The sequence below is a fragment of the Brachyhypopomus gauderio genome, chromosome 16 (assembly GCF_052324685.1).
Source record: "Brachyhypopomus gauderio isolate BG-103 chromosome 16, BGAUD_0.2, whole genome shotgun sequence".
In the NCBI taxonomy this organism is placed as follows: domain Eukaryota; kingdom Metazoa; phylum Chordata; class Actinopteri; order Gymnotiformes; family Hypopomidae; genus Brachyhypopomus; species Brachyhypopomus gauderio.
This window is the reverse complement of record NC_135226.1, coordinates 22,708,936-22,730,022: the sequence shown is the minus strand read 5'-3', so window position 1 is coordinate 22,730,022 and position 21,087 is coordinate 22,708,936. Positions and strand designations below refer to the sequence as shown.

The window sequence follows — 21,087 nt, the reverse complement described above, 5'->3', positions numbered from 1 at the left end:
AACACCACATGGTTTGCAAATGCAAGTCAAACTTTATTTTGGTTATAGGGGAATGTTTGTGCAACAACATTGTTCCTTGGAAGGGGTGGGATGGGCCAAAATAAAATAAACAACCCCCCCCCCCCCCCCCCAAACAAACCAACCATGGGTATCTGGAATGACAGTTTTCAGTTACACAGTTACAGGTGCACACTGATACCATTCAAGTGAGATCTTCTGTGTTCTTTGGTGGAAGATGATGAGACCCTCAGCCGAGCTTCTCGACGGTCTCCAGACTTCCAAAGCGCCGGCGTGTAGTTCTGAAGGACAGCTCAGGAGTGCGTGTCTTTTAAAGTGAAGAACTCGTGCAACACTCGTGCAAACGCTCCGAGGGCACAAGTGCACAGTGCGTGTGTCACCTCACACACACAGCAGCAGGACTCGCACGGCGCTCCGAACCGGGACACACACACCGTTCTCTCCAGCATCAGTAGTTTGATGGAACTTGGTCCCCTGTACATATACAGTGCACTGGGTCTTTGCAACATAGACTTGACAGCACTTCACCCAACACATCCAGACCGGTCTCTCTCTTTCTCTCACACACACACACACACACACACACACACACACACACACACACACACACACACACACACACACACACACACACACGCGCTCAGTGGAGGCACTCCACACGGAAAACCGTAACTATTGGAAACAGCAACCTGACTTTGTACCCGTGAGCTGTAACACGGCCTGTAATGAAGACGGATTCACGTGTTCCATCTAACATCCAGGGTTTCAGTGACTTGTAGATAAGCAGCTTACAGCTGATGGACAAATGCATCAACAGAATTTGTCCATTAACAATGTTGCATTGCAAAAAGGTTTTTCATAAATTAAATCTGGCTTCCATCATTAACATTTAGAAGAAGGCAGATCTCACAATATATGAAGAGAATTCAATAGCAGCTTCTCGGGTTGAGCAATGAAAGGGTGTTGTGCCTGAGCAGACGTGGACCAGTCCCACAACTCGAGCTTCTGCTGGGATACTTACACACCCTTTAGCAAGCAAAACTTCATTCGTCAAGCCACAAAACCTTGTTGGATTCAGCTTATGACAAACGAGATCGCCATTTGTCCATGACTTCAAACATTTCCAGGGCAAATCCTGCAGACCACGAGCCCCAGAACGGAGCGGTGTTGGCTGCGGTCGGGGGGCAGAGGGACAACTGGTACCACCTGGTACTCAACACACTAATCTGCTAAATACAAAAATGCACTTTCAAAAAATGGTTCACACATAAATAAAAAGTCCTCTGAAACCGCTAATATCACAAATTCTGCATCTACACCATGCTTGTTAAGGACAGTGAACGGAGGAGACATCTACTTAAGGCTCTTAGGGATGACCAGGGAGACCAAGAGGGGTCTGTGCACCAACACCCTACGCCCGTTACTCCATCACTTACGCCACCGCCTGTCTGCATGTCTGACAGTACCTGCACCGTCACTGACGCAGAAGGACGGGTTTGTCCTCGAGGGAATTATGGGAAGATGCAAGAGGCACCAGCAGACCTGAGAGAGAGACCATCACCGTACGGGAGCGTTCTAAAGCAGCAAAGACCTTCCAATGTGAACCACGAGGAACTGATGCCACGTGGGTACCGACGCCGACGTGGGTACTGACGCCGACGTGGGTACTGACGCCGACGTGGGTACTGACGCCGACGTGGGTACTGACGCCGACGTGGGTACTGACGCCGACGTGGGTACTGACAGAACCGGGACCAGAGATAAAAAAAAAAAAAAAACCAAAAACATTAACGTCAACTTTAAAATGTCAGCTTTAAATGGCCCAAGTTCGCCGTATTCCTCTAGTGCATTCATTCCACTTGTTATACATTTGAGCCATTTTAGGTTTGAAAATAGGAACCGTAACGTACGGTGAGGTTCACGAACAACGGAACAACCCCTCCAGCCTGAACAGCAGCGAGATGATTCTACTGAGCGAGCAGAGGTGGCGGTCCCAGCCGCGGGGACACGTCCCGGACACAGCAGCCATATTGCCATATTGGAATTTGCATGTCAACCGTTACGGCTCGAGGAAGGAACTGGAAACTCACCACAAACAGGAAAGATGTTGAAAGCACAGAAACGCCAAGCCTCACTCACGCTCACTCCTACACCTGGGCTTGTGTGAAGTGTACCGAGGACCTGATCCTTCTAGCCACACAGGCGTTTTTCACTGGGAAACAGAAGGCAAAAAACTGATCCTAGATCAGCTTTGCATACCCTGAAAAGTTTGAAACCCCTGTAGTAAACAGTATCAAGCCATTACAACCAAGCTTAAACTTTTCAGAAACTCAAGCAAGTGACTCCAGAGGGGTAGAGGGTGAAACCCAAACCCTGGGAAGAGCGCACGGTTCTGTCCACGCATCTACACGGGAACCACAAGCCAAGAGCCGCGTATGCAGGACCAAACAACGGAAGAGTAAACATTTCACACGGACAACGCCTCACAGCTCCTTTAACGGGCCATCAAGGGCCTGAACCCACGACGGGCACCACAGAAACAGTCAGGTCATGGGTGCATATCCCAGGGTCAATTTGCACTGATTCAAAGTTACAAGCACAAATTAACATGTAAACATTGACAGGAAACTCGGACTGCTGTGTTGGTATTGCCACAGCAGAACACAGCAAGAGCTGTTTCACATTTCAAAAACATGGCACCCCTAGAATCTCTTCAGTTTTCTGCCAGCATGGCCTTGTGGGTAATTAGCACTTCTTTAAAAAAAATTTTAAATAATAATAAAAAAATAAAAAAAACACTACCACCACAACCAAATAAAAACTAAGTGAACTGCCTAAAATAAAGTGAAACCCTGTGTAGTGTCTTGGTCTAAAATGTGTGTTGTACAATAAGAGAAGATGAAATATGAATATGTAGTTGGAAGGTCAACAGAACAAGTGCAGATGAAGCTTCACCAGCTGTTATAGCGTCATTGTGGTCAGAGGTTCTCAATAAGCAAATAAATACAAGCTACCTCCATCTTATCTACACAAACAGAACAGCCATGTGGACACATAGTTAAACATGTGGTCATGACCAAAAAATAACAAAAAATTTAAATCAAATAGTCCTGTGGAAAACATTCAGTAGATCACATGAAAACTGGAAATAAAAGCAGGAGGTTCAGGGGCAGGTTCCTTCCGAGAGGAACCGGAGACGTCCTCCAGCCTGATCATGACTCATCTGTATCCTGGGTGCTGAAGATGAATATTCCGAGTGTCCCCTGAATCCATGACACGTCGCATTTTTCCCATCATGCTCGTGTTCTGTTGGCGGTAGCAGGCTGCTTGAACATCTCCACCCATGTAGTCCACGGGCTGCATCAGACCCGAGTGACCACCGCCTGCTCCGCTCCTGTACTGGACGCCGGGGTTGCAGTCCACAGAGACCCCCGACAGCCCCCCATGGAAGGCCACGGCCAGTTCCTGAGACCCTGAGCCGTCGACGTTTGGTGTGGGCAGGACACCGTTCCACGGGGGCAGCATGTAGTGTCCGTTACTGTAGCCCACGGCCCCCGGCACCATGCCAGTGGGAGGGGGCGTGGACTTGTCTATGGGGGGGTTCAGGCCAAAGGGCTGGCCCACGCACACGTCCTGTGGGTAGCCCACACCCTTGATGGGGAAGCCCGGCCCCACGGGCCCGTCTCTGGTGGGATGGCTCTTGGCAGGGTGGGGTCCCTCCGCTAGCGGGTGGAGGTGCGGGTGGTGCTGTTGGGGCCAGCGTGCCCTCTGCTGCTGGGACGGGTGTTGCTGCTTCATGTCGTGATAAGCTGGCACCCGGTTCATGGCACCCATACCGGGCAGCAGAATAGGGGCGGGGCCGGGGGAGGGGCCGAGGGCACAGGAGGGGGGCGGGCCCAGGGCGGGGTTGTGGGCGCACACGCGCGAGCTGGCGCTGAGCAGCTGATTGCGGCTGATAGGGCTGGGGTTAGCGATCTGCCCCTCGCACACGGAGGTAGGGACGGAACCGGCCCGGGCCTGGCAGAACCGGCTGATCTGGTGGACGATGCTGCTCAGGTCGCCGGGCCCGTTGTGGTGCAGGCTGGCCGCCATGGACAGCGGGATGCTGGAGGTAGACACGGTCACGTTGGGGGGGGCATCGGCGTCGGGGAGTTTCCCCGGGGCCTGCGTGCCCGGCGGGGGGTGGAGAGGCTGCATGAGGCCCCCGGGAGGTGGAGGTCCCGCCCCCGAGGCCTGAGGGAGGGGCTGGGAGAAGACCTGAGGGTGCTGCAGGTGGGCCGGCCCACTCATCTCGGGGAGGCACCGCAGGCCCGACGGACCCGCTTGGTGCTGCATGAGGGCGTGAGGGTGGACGAGAGCGAGGTGAGGGGCAGGGGGCGGGGCAGTGGGCGGGACTGGGCGAACAATCTGCTGCTGAGCCACACTGTGCTGCCCCTGCAGTCTGGGGGGGTGAGGCAGGTCTTTGCGCTGCAGCTGGGGGTGAGGTAGCCCGCGCTGGGCCTCAGGGAGGGGGGGGCGGGGGAAGCTCTTCTGTGGCTGGTTGGCCAGAGCGTGCGTGCGGGGAACAGGCTGAGACGGGTTTAAAGTGCTCGGAGCGCCGTACGACCCGGCTTGCGGGTTCATGACGACGTTGGAGATAAAGCGCGCCCGACAACCGTCAGAATCCTTCACAAGACCTTTGACGGGAGCGTTGACGACGGCCAAGAGACTGTTGCTGGTGCCGACCTGAGACGGGTAGGGGCAGTAACGCTGGCTGGAGGTGTCCAGACCGTTCACCATGCGCCTGACGTGTTTCCTCTGAGGTACCTTCACACTACTGGGGAAGATCTTTATAGTCAGTGGGGTATTGGCAACTTTCTTAGCATATGCGTCTAATTCTGCTGGGGTTGGATGCGGAGCAGATCTCATCTTCTGCGTAGCGTCCCCTGAGGAAGAGAAGAAAAAGTCCATCACACAGAAAGAAGAGCACACATGACAACCAGCAGTAGCATGAATGCAAATACCTGGTAAAAATATCCGAGTGTAAAAATACTGTGTTCAAAAGGAATATAAAAACATGGCCCACTTATTTTCCTGAAACCCGAGATATACTCTCCTGAGACAACAATGTGTTCGTCGTCGTATATAAAGAGCAGCTGTTTCCAGGTTCGGAGGGGAGACAGTTGTGCCCATAATAGTGGCCACACCATTATGATTGTATGTTCTACAGAGAAAATGTGCTTTCATTCAAAACACAATCAGCCTCAGAGAGCAGTCGGACGTGCAGGTGAGCGCTGCAGGTGAGCGTTGCTTTTCACAACAGCTCTTGTAGCCGTAGGCCGTCACACTGAGTGCTAGACAGTGAATTTGGTAACTTGGATCTAACTACATCAGAACAATTAAACATGCTGCTTACATGTAATGCTGCACTATAAAGAAATGCATAAAAAAATAGACACGGTCAAAATACTCTTGTAATGAAGTCAGTGTAATTATTACTGTTACAGTTTTCAGGTAATACAGTTTACTTGATTCAACTTCAAGTGGCCCAGTCTCAAGTATGTCCAGACGACTTCCATTAACCTGTCAGTGATTTTGGTGGTCAGACACGCACACATCTGAGGCCCATTTCATTATCAGCACCATGCTGAAATAAGGACCCCAGGATTATGACATTTTGGTCAGTTGGGGGGGAAATCAAAACAAAAGCAGAGTCATGTGACTATCACACAGTCATGTGACAATCAGAAATGCTCTGAAACCAACACGGGTCATCCTGCGTGACGTTATTCTGGACAGTGATGCACACACCACTCCACAAGTAACAGGACACTTACACTGACCACCATGTTGTAGAAGAATGACCCCTTCATCCGTTTAAAAGCCTCAACAAGGGGAGCCAAGATGGCGTGTGGTGACGAGACACTGTCACTCGTTTCTCTACCTTCCCCACTAGCAAAACAGACCTGAAGACACATCTCACATTTGGCTCAGCAGAAAAATTCTCAATTTAGGCTCCAAACAGTTACAATCACTTAATGAGAGAGGACTCACCACAAAGGATAAAATCACTGATACAATTTGATATCAAGAATTTTACATTTATCTGAATGGGAATCCAGACTCCTATAGTTTAAAGGGAGATTACCCACACCTCCCGGTCCTGAACCCCACATTACCACACCTCTCTCTCCTGAACCTAGGGTTAGGGTTATGCCCCGGTCCCAGAAGGTGATTCAACTCGGCTCTTGATGCAATCCACCAAACCTGCTAACTAAACACTACTTCAACATTATGACATAACATTACCTACTGACACCGCAATGCTGCAAAAGCCGCCTAGCAATAGCGCTCACCAGAACCTGCTTGGGCAGGTGAGACTGCACCTCCTCACACTGAGGTAAACTCACAGGAGTGTAGTTCAACATGTCTGTAGAAGACATTGAGTTTCCACTACATGTAGGACCCACATTTATTCACAGGAACAATGTATGTAGGACAAAGTAAATCAGGGTTTTCAAACTCGGGGATGATCTACAGTGCTGCAGAGACCATGGAAATATCACAGTAGCATTCTTCTTTCCCCAGAGACCAAAATGGCTTAGATCCCTGATCCCATCTACACAGAGACGGTGAGGTATAGAAAGACCACGCAGATGGACAGATCCGTTAGTGTGAGACATGTACCCTGATCAGGCATCACAGATCCTCGAAGAAAACAGCACCCTGCAGTGGGCTGGTGGACCCATGTGAACCGTCCGGCTTCTCTGGAGCAAACAATGATTACTTCACTGCTTTTTAACCATCTCTACATTTCTACAGTAATGTGTGAGTGTATTACCACACACACACACACACACACACACACACACACACACACACACACACACCTAACACCTTCCTATGCATCGCTGGCCAACTGTACCTGACGATACTGCCCTGGCTTACAAGGAAAACCTTGCTGAGTGCAACACAGTGGTTCTAATGTGGTTTTCTGTTTAATGTGTGCCTCTAACCTTATGCCAAACAGGCTGTTTCAGTACACCCAACAGTAAGAAATATGGCAATAACAAACTTTTTTTTTTTTTTAAACAATGCATAATAACTTTCTCCACTTTAATTTGCTAAGAAATTGGACCAAATGCAACATCAGTACAGTAGTATAACATTTTTAATATATGTATAAATTAAATATAAAATTGTCCCAGTGGGATGTGACCAGCTACTTATTACACAGTTTACCAGTGACACCAGTTTGTTATATACAGGATCATGTTAATCTTGTACGAGGTGTGATCACTCCTGCAGATCACTCCTGCAGATCACTCCTGCAGATCACTCCTGCAGATCACTCCTGCAGATCACTCCTGCAGATCACTCCTGCAGATCACTCCTGCAGTGCCTTCACACCAGAAACTTCCCTGAGTTCACACCCAGTCACTTCTCAAGCAAACAAGCTGCTCCGGGTTGAGAGGGAGAGTCAGAACTTACATTTTTGAGGTCCAGTGTTCATCTGCGTGTGGGAGAGAAGCTGGCGGGCTGATTCTGGTAGACAGGCCAGCAGGTCACAGAGGCACTAATGCAGCTTGGGACACACATTCCTCACACACTACAAGGGGACACAGCAGCAGAAACGTCACGTTAATATGCTGCATCTCCTACAGCCACACAGGCAGCAGAAACAGCCATGTTCACATGAATGAATCCGCCCATTCGCTAAAATAGCAAATAAATTATTATAACACAATCTGACTAATGTGGTGCTCGACTAGAGTGCTGTACACTCTACGTCTGTGGACCATGTGCAGAGCTGTCAGAAGTGACAATATCAGATCTCCATATGTAAAACAGTCTCCCTAAATAAACATGTGGAAGACGCTCACCCTGGTGACTCCTGGAAATGTACACTTGATGTATAAGAGAAAAACAAACCAACTTGACAACAGATATGGGCGAGTGCGAGACATGCAGTGTGTGCGAGACATGCAGTGTGTGCGAGACATGCAGTGTGTGCGAGACATGCAGTGTGTGCGAGACATGCAGTGTGTGCGAGACATGCAGTGTGTGTGAGACGTAGCTGTGAGGCCTAACGGTCCATTGAACACCACACAGAGAGGCCGACTGTCCCGCCTCCATTTCACCTGATCAGTGAGACGCAGAAGCTAAAGGTCTTCCGACAGTGTGCAGACCCTTTATTTAAAGATCACGCAGCCATGACCTTTCTAAACCGCTCTGTGACGCGGCTGGTGTCGGGGAGGCAGCCCACACCCTGCAGAGTGAGCGTCAGGTGTTCAGACCTCCGACACACTCCTCCGTCCCAACACACTCGCCCGAGCCTCCGTTTCAACGGCGTTGGGATAACCCAGACAGGCCTGGTCCATCACTTACAGCTAGCAGGCACATGTTCATGATACCAAGGAGATGTGCAGGACCGAGACGGGGTAACGTCCCCAACACCAGCAGGTCAACACGTACCCCACACCCACCGCACACACACACCCAACACCCACTCTACACCTCAGCCCACTCACCACTCACTTAACACACTACAGCACAGCCCACACTCACCCCACACTACACGTACCCCACACTCACCACATACCCCACACTTACCTCACCCCACACCCCACACTTACCTCACCCCACACTACACGTACCCCACACTCACCACATACCCCACACTTACCTCACCCCTCACCCCACACCCTGCCACCCACACACCTGTGTGTATTATTCCCAAACCACGTCGTTAAAGGGCCCAACCTCAGGAGATACCCAACACTAGCGCACAGAGCCGTCAGCAGGCTCACCCGTGCTGGGTGAGGTAAAGTGAGGTGAGGGCGGACGGTAGTCCCGGTTTACCGGATATATCCGCACTTAACGCAGCACGAGCCTACCGGACACCGGCGACCAGCGAGCCACGCCAGCACGGGACTAACGGCATCACGACGGTACCGGTGGACCCCGTACTCTAGTCACTAGAGTGGGTTAGGGGTTAGGGTTTAGGGGTTAGGGGGTAGGGGTTAGGGATAGTCCGCACTGTGCTATCTGAACTAATCCTGTGTTCTTTGTGCTATCTGCTGCCTTACTACTCAACGCTCACGGTCAAAACGCATTTTCAGTTAACCAAAATTAACTATGAATGAAACGGAACTTACTCTCTAGTTTAACACGGGATGCTGGAGTATCAAAACGCCATTTCGTGGTTTGTCCAGCAGCTCTAGTGAAGACAGGCGCCTCAAAGCGTTTAGTCACTGACTGCAGCCTCGCCGCGCGCATGCGCACACTTTTCTCCCTGCATCTTCTTCTTTGAGGTCACATAACGCGATATTTAGATGTGCAGCGCCACCTTTTAGAGCGGAGTAGAATACACTCACATTACTACAATACTGCGACTTATCTCTCACCCAGGCTTCTCTCACCGTTTAGTGGACATAGAGATGCGTTTCTTTTCCACACATGTCATAAAATCAAGACTCTGTGGGTGTCTGATAAGTCACCCAACACAGAATGGTGCGTAAACCTGATATAACCCAACATACAAAGGCTTCAACTGTGTCACGAAAGGCCCAGTACAGCTCATCCAGAATTAGTCCATGTTATCCAGAGAAGGAGAAAAACTACAGTCTACAAGATCACGGGGGTCCTTCAAAGTATATACAGCCATTAGATGATGCCCCTTACAATTGTGACTGAACAAAATTCAAAAAAGAACATTGAGGCTTTACTTGACAATGGTGAGACTTGAACCAGTCACTTTCTGATTACTACAATGAGTTGATGACGGAGTGTCCAGGGTTTATACTAGTGTGATTACTGATTACTATGATTAAAATAGAGAGTCGTTACCATATAGTCAAAGTTTATCACAAACATTTCACATATGATGTATTTATATGTCTCGTTTATTCTTAAAAGATGAGACTACGAACATGAACGTATATATTCTTATTTTAAAACAATGATGGGTATAATTACTGCTTAAAATATGAAAATAAAACATTATTTAATTCAATATTTAGCCATGGATATCTCTACATGTTCTCATGATTAAACCTAAACCCATACCTGTCATATCCAAGGGTGTGAGTGTGCTTTCATAAGAATAACAATATAATAATCACTCGCTATTTTGTTCATAAAAGTAGTAGTTTTAGCAGAAATTCTAGGCAATTTTTTAAACTGCCTAATTCCCACCTAAGATGTTTTTTAATATTGGCAGTGGCACACACAGAGAGGACTGGGAGGACTGGGGGGGGGAGGCTGGGAGGACTGGGGGGGGGGGGGGGGCTGGGAGGGACTGGGGGGGGGACTGGGAGGACTGGGAGGGACGAGGGGGGGGGGGGACTGGGAGGACTGGGAGGACTGGACCAGCTGTGTTGACAAACTATGATGACAAACATTTCATCATCGGGGCGGAGACACAGATGAGAGATCAGCCCGCACTGCTGTGTTGAGTGGACCGAACACACCCGAGTCCCGGACCAAACACACGTAGTCCCGGACCGAACACACGGAGTCCCGGACCGAATACACCCGAGTCCCGGACCGAACACACCCGAGTCCCGGACCGAACACACAGAGTCCCGGACCGAACCTGTTCGGCAGATCCGTCGTAGCGGGGCGAGGATGGGCAGCTGCCTGACGGTCGGACCCAACGAAGCCCTGGTGGTGTCGGGTAGGTGGACGGGCCGGTCGGGTCGTGTGGTCCTGCAGGACGCTCGTGAGTCTTTATCTTAGAAGAGCGCGCGAGGCGTCGGCGGCTGGCTCGCGGCGTCTCGGGGCGCTCGTGCGTCCGTTAGCCCGTTAGCTCCCCGGTAATACGGCTTCATAACCGACCGGCCGCGTCCTCACTCGGTCTTCTGGCACACACTCACGTTCATTGATCTGATGTGTACACCCCGAACTGTCTCGTCGTTATTGATCGACTATAACGGGGCTGGTTCGCCACATAACCGTTTACCGTTAACGGACAGGGGTGTGTCGCGCGCTCCACGTACGCGCGTGCATCCACCATCACTCACGACTCGGTAGAGCTGCGGGTGAAACAAAGCGCCTCGTTTAGAAGTGATGAACTCACACCATCTAGATCGGTAATGTGGGCGAATAACGCGGCGGTTGTGCCGGTGTCTTGCAGGTGGCTGTAACGGGTCGGACCAGAAGATCTACGTAGTGGGCGGATGGGCCTGGGCCTGGTGGTTCCTGTCGGACACCAAGAGGTTCGTCAACGCTCTGGATCTGGTCCTGCTCTATCTGGTCCTGCTCTGTGTGGTCCTGCTCTATCTGGTCCTGCTCTGTGTGGTCCTGCTCTATCTGGTCCTGCTCTGTGTGGTCCTGCTCTATCTGGTCCTGCTCTGTGTGGTCCTGCTCTATGTGGTCCTGCTCTGTGTGGTCCTGCTCTATGTGGTCCTGCTCTATCTGGTCCTGCTCTATGTGGTCCTGCTCTATCTGGTCCTGCTCTGTGTGGTCCTGCTCTATGTGGTCCTGCTCTATGTGGTCCTGCTCTGTGTGGTCCTGCTCTATGTGGTCCTGCTCTATGTGGTCCTGCTCTGTGTGATCCTGCTCTATCTGGTCCTGCTCTGTGTGGTCCTGCTCTATGTGATCCTGCTCTATGTGATCCTGCTCTATGTGATCCTTCTCTATCTGGTCCTGCTCTATCTGGTCCTGCTCTATTAGTCCCGACCCAGGAAATCAGTACTGGGACACGTATAACGTAGTTGTCCAGAATGACACACAATGTCTGCATGATTTTGACTGAATTGTCTAATATGCTGGTCCATCGTCGTGGATCCTCACCAGAACAAGAAATTAAAGTTCTTTCAATGTAATTTAGTTTGCTAGAAATATTTAATATTTAATATTCAGTATTCATTAGATATGTGGTCCAAATATTTGAATACCGATTTGAGTGTGGTAGAATATATGTGAGAAACATGATGTACCGGTACTTTGTATTAATTTACATTTGCTGTCTGGAGCGCCAGCTTTATTGCACAGCTGAATTCTTTACAGTGATCTTTATTCCCATATTTATAATGATATGATGCATCTTTACAAACTGGAAAAATTTCATGAACTACATGGTCATGTTTCATATACAATATTGACAATGAAAACTGAAAAGTCTTTTACTTCATCACTTATGCTTGTGTGCTCTCTGAAATCTTATGAAAATTGCTTTTAGGAACATTAGAGACACTGCCCTCTCTGTTACACTGATAACCCAGGCAAAATTAAGTTGCAAATGCATGCCAAGCCTGGCCAATACATTAGCATGTCTGTGTGCCTCCCACATTATTCCAATAAGAGCATCAGGTCTCTTTTAATGAGCTATTGAGAGCATATAGCTATTGCGGTTGTAAATGCCCATGTCACTTAGCTAACACATCTCGATCTTAAACACGCACACACAAAATACAGTTGAGGTTTATGGAATGATCGCAACACAAAGATGCTGATTTATTTAGGAGTTTTGGGGGACATTATGACGGCACTGGGTAATCAAGGCAAGACTCATGCAGGCCAGAATGAACATACTGAGAAATCAGAATGATACCAGCTTGTGTTGACAGTTTCACTCCCAGCCAATTGCTATGTAAAGATCAGCTCTTCTTTGGATTTTTGAACATGCCAGTGCTGGCTTCCAGGACAGTAACACGAGTGTTAAGGACAGAGTGGCTCGTCTAGATCTAGATGGGGCCCCTCCGGTTCCCCAGGGTCTGTACCTTCAGGCCCGTTGTGCCTGGGTCCATATCCACTCACACTGCTAAATGGACCAAACTGTTTCCTCAGCCGCTTCACCTTAAGCACAACCACAACCACCTTCCCACAGGTCCAAGATCAGCTGCTGCATCTTTGCATGTTCTTGTCTCCATGTGAACACTTATTACAGCTCTCTTAAAACCAAACAGAAGACCTGCTGTTTGGGCCAGCTACCGCCCCATTTCACTAATCATTACGGATATCAACATCATAAGTGCAGCTTTATTAGTCAGTATGGAGTCAGTAATATCCAGTCTCATAAGCACAGATCAAACTGGTTTCATCAGAGGGAGATTTTCCTCAAAGGATACATACAAAACAATTATTTAACCTAATTCACAAATATAACAGTGAAACCTCACCAAATAAACCTCCATGTTGTAATTGTATCTTCTGATGCTGAGTTTGAAGCATGATCTTTTCTCCTTGCCCCAAATTTGAAGCTCTAAATATGAATTAATACGTCTTAATTAATACGCCATCAACTGCTTTATAAGTAACTCAACAAACCGTGGAGAGACATTGAGGACAGATTAATTCAGGAACTGGACATAAATAATATTCCATTCACAGATAAAAAACTGAAAAAATGTTTGTTTTCCACCAAGGTAGTTCTTCTGTTGTTGTTAAAACTTCACATATATAACCCAACACAATAAGGACTACCTTGAATGCGGTGGTGTAATTCATCACACTCCTTTATGGATGAATCCCATGTTTTTAATAAATAACAAACCCTTTGTATTCTCTACATGGAGACATAGATATATCCAGCATAGGAAAACTGGCCTGGGATAAACAGTCCTAAAGGATTGGATTGGTCAGTTAGCTGGTGGACTAGAGTGGGACAGGAACGCCTCAAGGCACCATAATATCAGCACTAAAGACCTGATCACCATCCGTCTGGTACCAGTATGTTCATTTTAAGTCTTTATGTAGCAAAGGACATTTTCTTCCATTACCTTGTGTATTTGGGCCAATGCTAACATACAGGAGCATTGTGTAGAGGGTGAGGGCTTTAGGACCCTGAAAAAACAAGAATGTTCTGAAATCAAAAACTGTTTCCATTTGACATCCCAACAAGTGCTGCCCCAATGTGCCCCAATGTGCCCCAATGTGCCCCAATGTGCCCCTCTGATGCCCCAAAGTTCAGCCCAGGGCACCTCGTCTCTGTTTATCTCTTGATTTTAAGAGTCATAATCACCTGTTTTCCATCCTTCTGGTGTTTATTCCCACAGAATTACACTTGAGATTATGACTTTACAACCTAAGTGTGAGAGTGTGGAGACGGCTGAAGGAGTAGCCATTACTGTCACAGGTGTGGCACAGGTAAACACCCAGGCCTGAAGAACCTGAAACCCGTGACTGTCATCACACACTGTGTTGCATTCACACCTCTACTGGTAGTCACCTGACATAAATATGTACATGTATTTTGTGCATGTTTCGATTTGATTTATAGATTGTTGTTGCACAGTTAATCCAGTTTATAGTCTTCATAAATCATTGTAATATAAAAAAAGGTTTTAACTCGTAAACAAACTCTCTGTCCTTAGGTGAAGGTTATGACTGACCTGGACCTGTTGGCCATCGCCTGTGAGCAGTTCATGGGCAAGTCTGTTCTGGAGATCAAGTCTGTAGTACTGCAAACGCTTGAAGGCCATTTACGCTCCATTTTAGGTGAGAGGAGTTAAACGATTACTGACAATAAACAGTTATTTCCTCCTCCTTTGCACCCTAGTGTGAAGGTTGTTCCTGCAAGCTTCTCTCTATAGGTGATGTTTGCAGGCACACTGACAGTAGAGCAGATATACCAGGACAGGGACCAGTTTGCACAGCTGGTGCGTGAGGTGGCCGCCCCAGACGTGGGCCGCATGGGTATCGAGATCCTCAGCTTCACCATCAAAGTGTGTTTGGCTCCATTTTTGATCTTCTCAAAGTCTGTTGGGAAAATAAGAGCACAAGACTTGCCCTCGTAAATGTCAAAGTCCAAATACCATTCGTGAGTGTGAACCAGGTTGGAGAGTTCTTGCTGAGTTCTGTGTCCTGGCAGGATGTGTATGATAAACTGGACTACCTGAGCTCACTGGGGAAAACACAGACCGCTGCTGTCCAGAGGGACGCCGACATTGGTGTGGCAGAGGCAGAAAGGGACGCTGGGATAAAGGTGAGTTTACCTGCAGAGGCTCAGGGTTCTGGGTCAGATTACATGGTTAACCTCACACGCTCTCACACCCTGGACAGGAGGCAGAGTGCAAGAAAGAAATGATGGATGTGAAGTTCTTGGCTGACACCAGAATAGCCGACTCCAAACGGGAGCTGGAGCTGCAGAAGGCGGCGTTCAGCCAGGAAGTGAACACCAAGGTCAGAGAACGTTCTGGAACCAGCCTGCTGCGCACTGGGGGCCTCTGGGAAGTAAAGCATGTGCCTGTGCTAAGGAAATACATGTTGATCGGTGTGCTAGAAGCATCCACCAATCATAATGCTGATTGATCTGTGTGCTAGAAGCATCCACCAATCATAATGCCTGTCACTGTGTGTGAGCAGAAGGCAGAAGCTCAACTGGCCTATGAGCTTCAAGCAGCTAAAGAGCAGCAGAAGATCCGGCTGGAGGAGATCGAGATTGAAGTGGTACAGAGGAAGAAGCAGATCACCATCGAGGAGAAGGAGATCCACCGGACCGAAAAGGAGCTGATTGCCACGGTCAAGCGGCCTGCAGAGGCCGAGGCCTACAAGATGCAGCAGCTGGCAGAGGGCTTGAAGTAGGTTCTCCATCAACCCTGTGTTAGTAGGTTTTCCATCAACCCTGTGTTAGTAGGTTCTCCATCAACCCTGTGTTAGTAGGTTCTCCATCAACCCTGTGTTAGTAGGTTCTTCATCAACCCTGTGTTAGTAGGTTCTCCATCAACCCTGTGTTGTAGGTTCTCCATCAACCCTGTGTTGTAGGTTCTCCATCAACCCTGTGTGCTGTAGGTTCTCCATCAACCCTGTGTGCTGTAGGTTCTCCATCAACCCTATGTGCTGTAGGTTCTCCATCAACCCTGTGTTAACCCTGTGTTAGCAGGTTCTCCATCAACCCTGTGTTAGCAGGTTCTCCATCAACCCTGTGTTAGCAGGTTCTCCATCAACCCTGTGTTAGCAGGTTCTCCATCAACCCTGTGTGCTGTAGGTTCTCCATCAACCCTGTGTTAGCAGGTTCTCCATCAACCCTGTGTTAGTAGGTTCTCCATCAACCCTGTGTTAGTAGGTTCTCCATCAACCCTGTGTTAGCAGGTTCTCCATCAACCCTGTGTGTTGTAGGTTCTCCATCACCCCTGTGTTAGCAAGTTCTCCATCAACCCTGTGTTAGCAGGTTCTCCATCAACCCTGTGTTAGTAGGTTCTCCATCAACCCTGTGTTAGTAGGTTCTCCATCAACCCTGTGTTAGTAGGTTCTCCATCAACCCTGTGTGCAGAACCTCCCCTTCCCTCACCACCAAACCAGGGCTGACTGAATAGTATGACCAAGTCCTCCTTCTGTCCAATAGGCTGAAGAAGGTGTTGACCGCGCAGGCGGACGCGGAGAAGATCCGTAAGATTGGGGAGGCGGAGGCCAGTTCCATTGAAGCAGTGGGCAAGGCGGAGGCAGAGAAGATGAGGTTGAAGGCGGAGGCCTACCAGCAGTACGGCGAGGCAGCAAAGACGGCCCTGGTCCTGGAGGCGCTGCCCAAGGTGAAGCAGCACCTTCAGATCAGTGATGGAGACTGCGATCCATTATAGAGCCCAGTTCCACTCCCTCGTTCACTCAGACACCTCAGACCCCGGGGAGCCATAATTGTGCACTCATCACTTGGCGTGTTCTTTCAGATCGCTGGTAAGGTGTCCGCCCCTCTGTCACGGACAAAGGAGATCGTCATTCTGAGTGGAGACGGCAGCAGCGTGACGGGCGAGGTGAACCGCCTGTTGGCTGAGCTGCCCGTGTCCGTGAACGCCCTCACAGGCGTGGACCTGTCAAAGGTGAGAACACACACAGCTGGCCCGGCTCACGCCCATGTATTTACATTGTGTTCATGATGCTAGCTTGGGTACATCCATAACTATTAGTCACTCCACGTCTGAGAGTTTTGTCTCCCACAGATCCCTCTGCTGCAAAAGATGACCAGCCCTCAAGCTTGAGATGTGTGTTCCCCACCCTCATAACCTTATGCACTCAGAATGCCTTTGGAACACTTGAAGTAAAAATCTAACTTTGTTTTTAAAGGGGGGAATTACTGACACCTCTGGTGCCTTAATGCTCTGTAGGACCAGAATATTTGCATGGATCGCTGCTTCTTACTGTTCATGTTTTTGTATTTCATTTTCTTTTGTAATGAAAGAACGGAAGCACTAGTGTATTTTGTACGATGCTGATATATACTGTTTTTTAGTTGTGGGAACTCATCTGGACATTTCAGGATTTTAAAAAATCTGATGTATGTTCATATCACTACATATGATTTGTTCAAACTGTGAGTTATCTTTAGATTAGCAGAGTTACCATTCTAGTGTGATGGTGTTTATGGGACATGTTTCTGGTGAACATTAACTGTTATCTACTCTTGCCATTATTCAGGGAGTGCAGACACTACCATTCACACTTACAGATGAACAGTAGTATGTGATGTGTAGGGATAGTGAGGTGTGTGGATGACCCTGCCTTACAGGTGATTCACCTTTTGTCTTCTTGGGTATGATGACCTAATTCTCATCTTTTCTATACAGTGTCCTACAGCTCAGCACGCATGCTCCTGCATGCAGGTTTTCATCTCTAGCTCATGCACCAGTTGTTTTCTTTGTGTTTTCTTTAGGTTTTAAGACTTAGACTCTGTACATTTAGGGGACAGACTGAGTTAGGTGGGTCATGAAGGTTGTAGATTCCAGTTCTCCTTCCGTACACAGTCACCCTTCATGGAACGCACTAAAGCCCAAGGTCCTCCATGAAGCTGTCCTAGCTCTGGCCCTGGGTGGTGGGGTGGGGGGATTTTGTGGCAACTTTGACATAAGCCATTAATATGATATTTAAATGCAGTTGACTGATTTATGTACATATACATACAAGCCATGAGATTAAAACTCATTTGGATATTCATTACATAATAGCGGAGGGGGCCCGCCCTCTAATACACACCGTATGTGTGATTCAAAAGGCTACAGTCACTCTGAAATTGGACAGAATCCCATTTTTATAACATTTTAACTGACTAAATGTGTGGTCCGTCACTGTGAACATTAGTACTGCTTTCTCTTAGCTTCCTGTGGGCAGAAGTGAACTCTAGAGATTGAGCTGATATTGTGCTGTGTTGAGCTAAGATAGTGTGTGGCACTAATATCTAGGGTAGGGTTAGGGTTAGGGTTAGGGTTATCTAGGTACCAGGTTCTAATACCTGTTGCCTTCTTTGGCTTTCTTTCAGTTTTTGGCTTCAAATACTAAAGCCAAGAAATCAGGACTCTTTCCTTGTGTGAATGATTAATTAAATGAAGTTATGGTGTTTGTGTGTGGGGGGTTTTCATATTCAGTCCTCTAAGCAGGCTGTTTATCTAATCATACCTTGGACGTGGAGTGATAACGGGCTGGTTAACCTCATCTTGGGTTAGATCACACTGACGGTGGGGGATCCACTCAGATGAGATCTCACACTGACGGTGGGGGATCCACTCAGATGAGATCTCACACTGACGGTGGGGGATCCACTCAGATGAGATCCCACACTGACGGTGGGGATCCACTCATATGTGATCCCACACTGACGGTGGGGGATCCACTCAGATGAGATCTCACACTGACGGTGGGGATCTACTCATATGTGATCCCACACCAACCACAGGGATCCACTCGTGATCTCACACTGACAGCGGGGATCCACTTGGATGTGATCTTTTAGGACCATCGTAGATTTACTGGGAATATGGGCATCAGAGATGTTGGGTCCCTTTGCTTTGTACACCTTTATTGAACTTTACTCTCCTATTTTCAATTCAGGACTGTTAAAACCATGTTGCTGTGGATACCCACATCATTTAAGGTTATATGAGCTTTTTATGACTTGCAGTGTGTTCTACAGTAAATCCTCAAAGGTCCAAAGCTGTTCTTATGAAACCGGGGCTGCAGTGCTGAAATGTGCTTTTGTGATGTTGCAATATGCATCAAATATTAACCCTTCATATACAATTTGTCAGTCTTTAATTCTTTTATTTATTTATTTATTTATTTATGTTTGTTTATTTTGTATATATGTTTTAAAAATTTAATTTGTTTATGTATTTTAGATTTTTTGTCTCCTGGACACACATTTAACTCTGCATGGTAATTGTGCATGTATGTCCAAATATAATAAATGTTATATGATCATGTTTTTGTCCAGATACAGTTATTCAACAAGGTTTTAAAATGCTGGTTATAAAAATAATATAAGAAGATAACCTGCAAATGTTTCAAATACAGCGATAGCAAGTCCTCTCGTACATTTACATCTTACATGTTTGAAAACAAGAGTGGGCAGTAATGTCTATTACATTATATGGCATTATTGAGATATAAGGTATCATGATGATTTATTTTCTGTGGTATGCTAATAAGTAGCTAATAAGTTGAAAATGATGCCACATATACAGAAAGCATGTAGTGTCAGCAGAAGCAGTGAAAGTAAATGTGAAAGTCATTTTAAAGGTGCTGTGATGTCATTTACGGCAGCAACATCATCATCATTCTACCTGAGTGGATGTAGCCATCTTGAACATTCAAACATACAACTTCTCCACCCTGTTGCCCCCCCCCGAGGGTGCGGTTGTACATTTAGCAAAATATCAAAATGTGTGTAACCATGTTAGGTATTTTAACATGTTAGGTATTGTAAACTTTATCAGATTTTTAAACATATATGAAATAAAGCAGTTGTAGTTGGTTTTAAACCCTTTAACATACTGTAGCTAGTTGAATAGCAGTTTTATTCATCAATGGTGGATGTTTATTAAGTTATCGCTTTTGCAAAGCGTCTGATTCATGCATGAGGGGATTCTTGCAAACAGAATCAGAAGGTAAGACATCTTTATTGTCTTTGCACAAACAATGAAATTTTGTTGGAGCAATCCTCTTCCAAATGCCAACATAATTAAATAACAAATATCAAAAATATCAAATAAATATCAAAGGTGGATCAGATGAGCCTTTTTCACACATTATTTTCTCATAAATTACTGTCAGGATATAATGACACTTTATTTTTTATTCTCATTAACTACTGCAGCTTTAGGTTTTGATTAATTCAAAGATCAACAGGGTTGATCTTCATTCAGGGGTTCAAAAACATCAACAGTTATTGTGTCGCACTCCCACCTAGTGGTTAAGATCAGAACTACAATGTAACTAATAAGCTCCGCCCACATGTTCCGGGGCGAAATCCAAACCTGATCTTATCTCCAGACTGTGGTCAAGAGAGGCTTTAAACATGATCAACACACAACTTACAACCTGTTCACAAAGCCTCTTAGTATAACTCATCATTCTGCAAAAGACACTAAGGGTGACACTAAGGGTAAGGGACTGTGAGAATATTCAATTGAATGGGTGTCAGCTACATGGCAACCTTTATTTCTCAAATGTTTGCACATTATTTATTTATTACCTTGCGGTGTATCAGATTTACTGTATATATTTATACCTGTGTCACGTTTGGCTCCGCCCCAACTGCCAGTCTTAGCCACGTCCCCCGTGTGGCCCCTCCTCCTTATGCCATCTTGTCATTGTTTTGGTTTCTACATCCTATTTGGGTCTGTCACGCCCTCTTGTTTACATCCCCGTCCTCCTAGCTTTGATTCAGCTGCTCCTAGTTTAGAGTAGAGCAGAATACAATACAACAGAATAGAAGCAGCGTTTATTGACCCACAGAGGGGAAATTTAGGTGTAACAGCAGCCACAGTTGATAAAAAAATATTATAAAAAGAAAAACAGGACAATAATAACAATAACAATATATACTGTACGTAACTACTAGTTCTGGCTTCACTTGTGCCATATTGTGTGCCATATTTTTGTCAATTGTGATTTTTCACCGCAATCAAAATTTGTCATCTGTCCGCTTTTTGCTTTTAACCAGGGGTGGAAAGTAACTAATTACATTTACTCACATTACTGTAATCAAGTACTTTTTATGAGTAATTTGTAATTTTCTGAGTAGTTTTTGAAATATGTAATTTTTACTTTTACTTGAGTACATTTTGACCCAAGTAGTTTTACTTCACTACATTTGAATGCCCTCACATTACTGAGTAAAAAAATATTGATGGTGAAAAGTTAAATGCGGGCAGAAATTTA

At 47.0% G+C, this 21,087-nt stretch overlaps 2 protein-coding genes across 2 annotated transcripts; one reads left to right on the top strand and one right to left on the bottom strand.

Moving 5' to 3' along the window:
- Window positions 1–36: 36 nt before the first annotated feature.
- Window positions 37–9,289, bottom strand: fam222bb (family with sequence similarity 222 member Bb). The gene is made up of 3 exons (XM_076976936.1): window positions 9,156–9,289; window positions 7,489–7,606; window positions 37–4,943 (listed from the first exon to the last, which is right to left on the bottom strand). The coding sequence occupies exons 2-3, from the start codon at window positions 7,508–7,510 to the stop codon at window positions 3,238–3,240; spliced, it is 1,728 nt and encodes a 575-aa protein (XP_076833051.1). The 5' UTR covers window positions 7,511–7,606; window positions 9,156–9,289; the 3' UTR covers window positions 37–3,237.
- A 1,084-nt stretch (window positions 9,290–10,373) lies between these two features.
- On the top strand, window positions 10,374–19,125 carry flot2b (flotillin 2b). The gene is made up of 11 exons (XM_076976511.1): window positions 10,374–10,675; window positions 11,135–11,216; window positions 13,998–14,088; window positions 14,316–14,439; window positions 14,548–14,666; window positions 14,813–14,926; window positions 15,004–15,123; window positions 15,307–15,521; window positions 16,286–16,469; window positions 16,605–16,754; window positions 16,875–19,125. The coding sequence occupies exons 1-11, from the start codon at window positions 10,627–10,629 to the stop codon at window positions 16,911–16,913; spliced, it is 1,287 nt and encodes a 428-aa protein (XP_076832626.1). The 5' UTR covers window positions 10,374–10,626; the 3' UTR covers window positions 16,914–19,125.
- The last annotated feature ends 1,962 nt before the right edge of the window (window positions 19,126–21,087 follow it).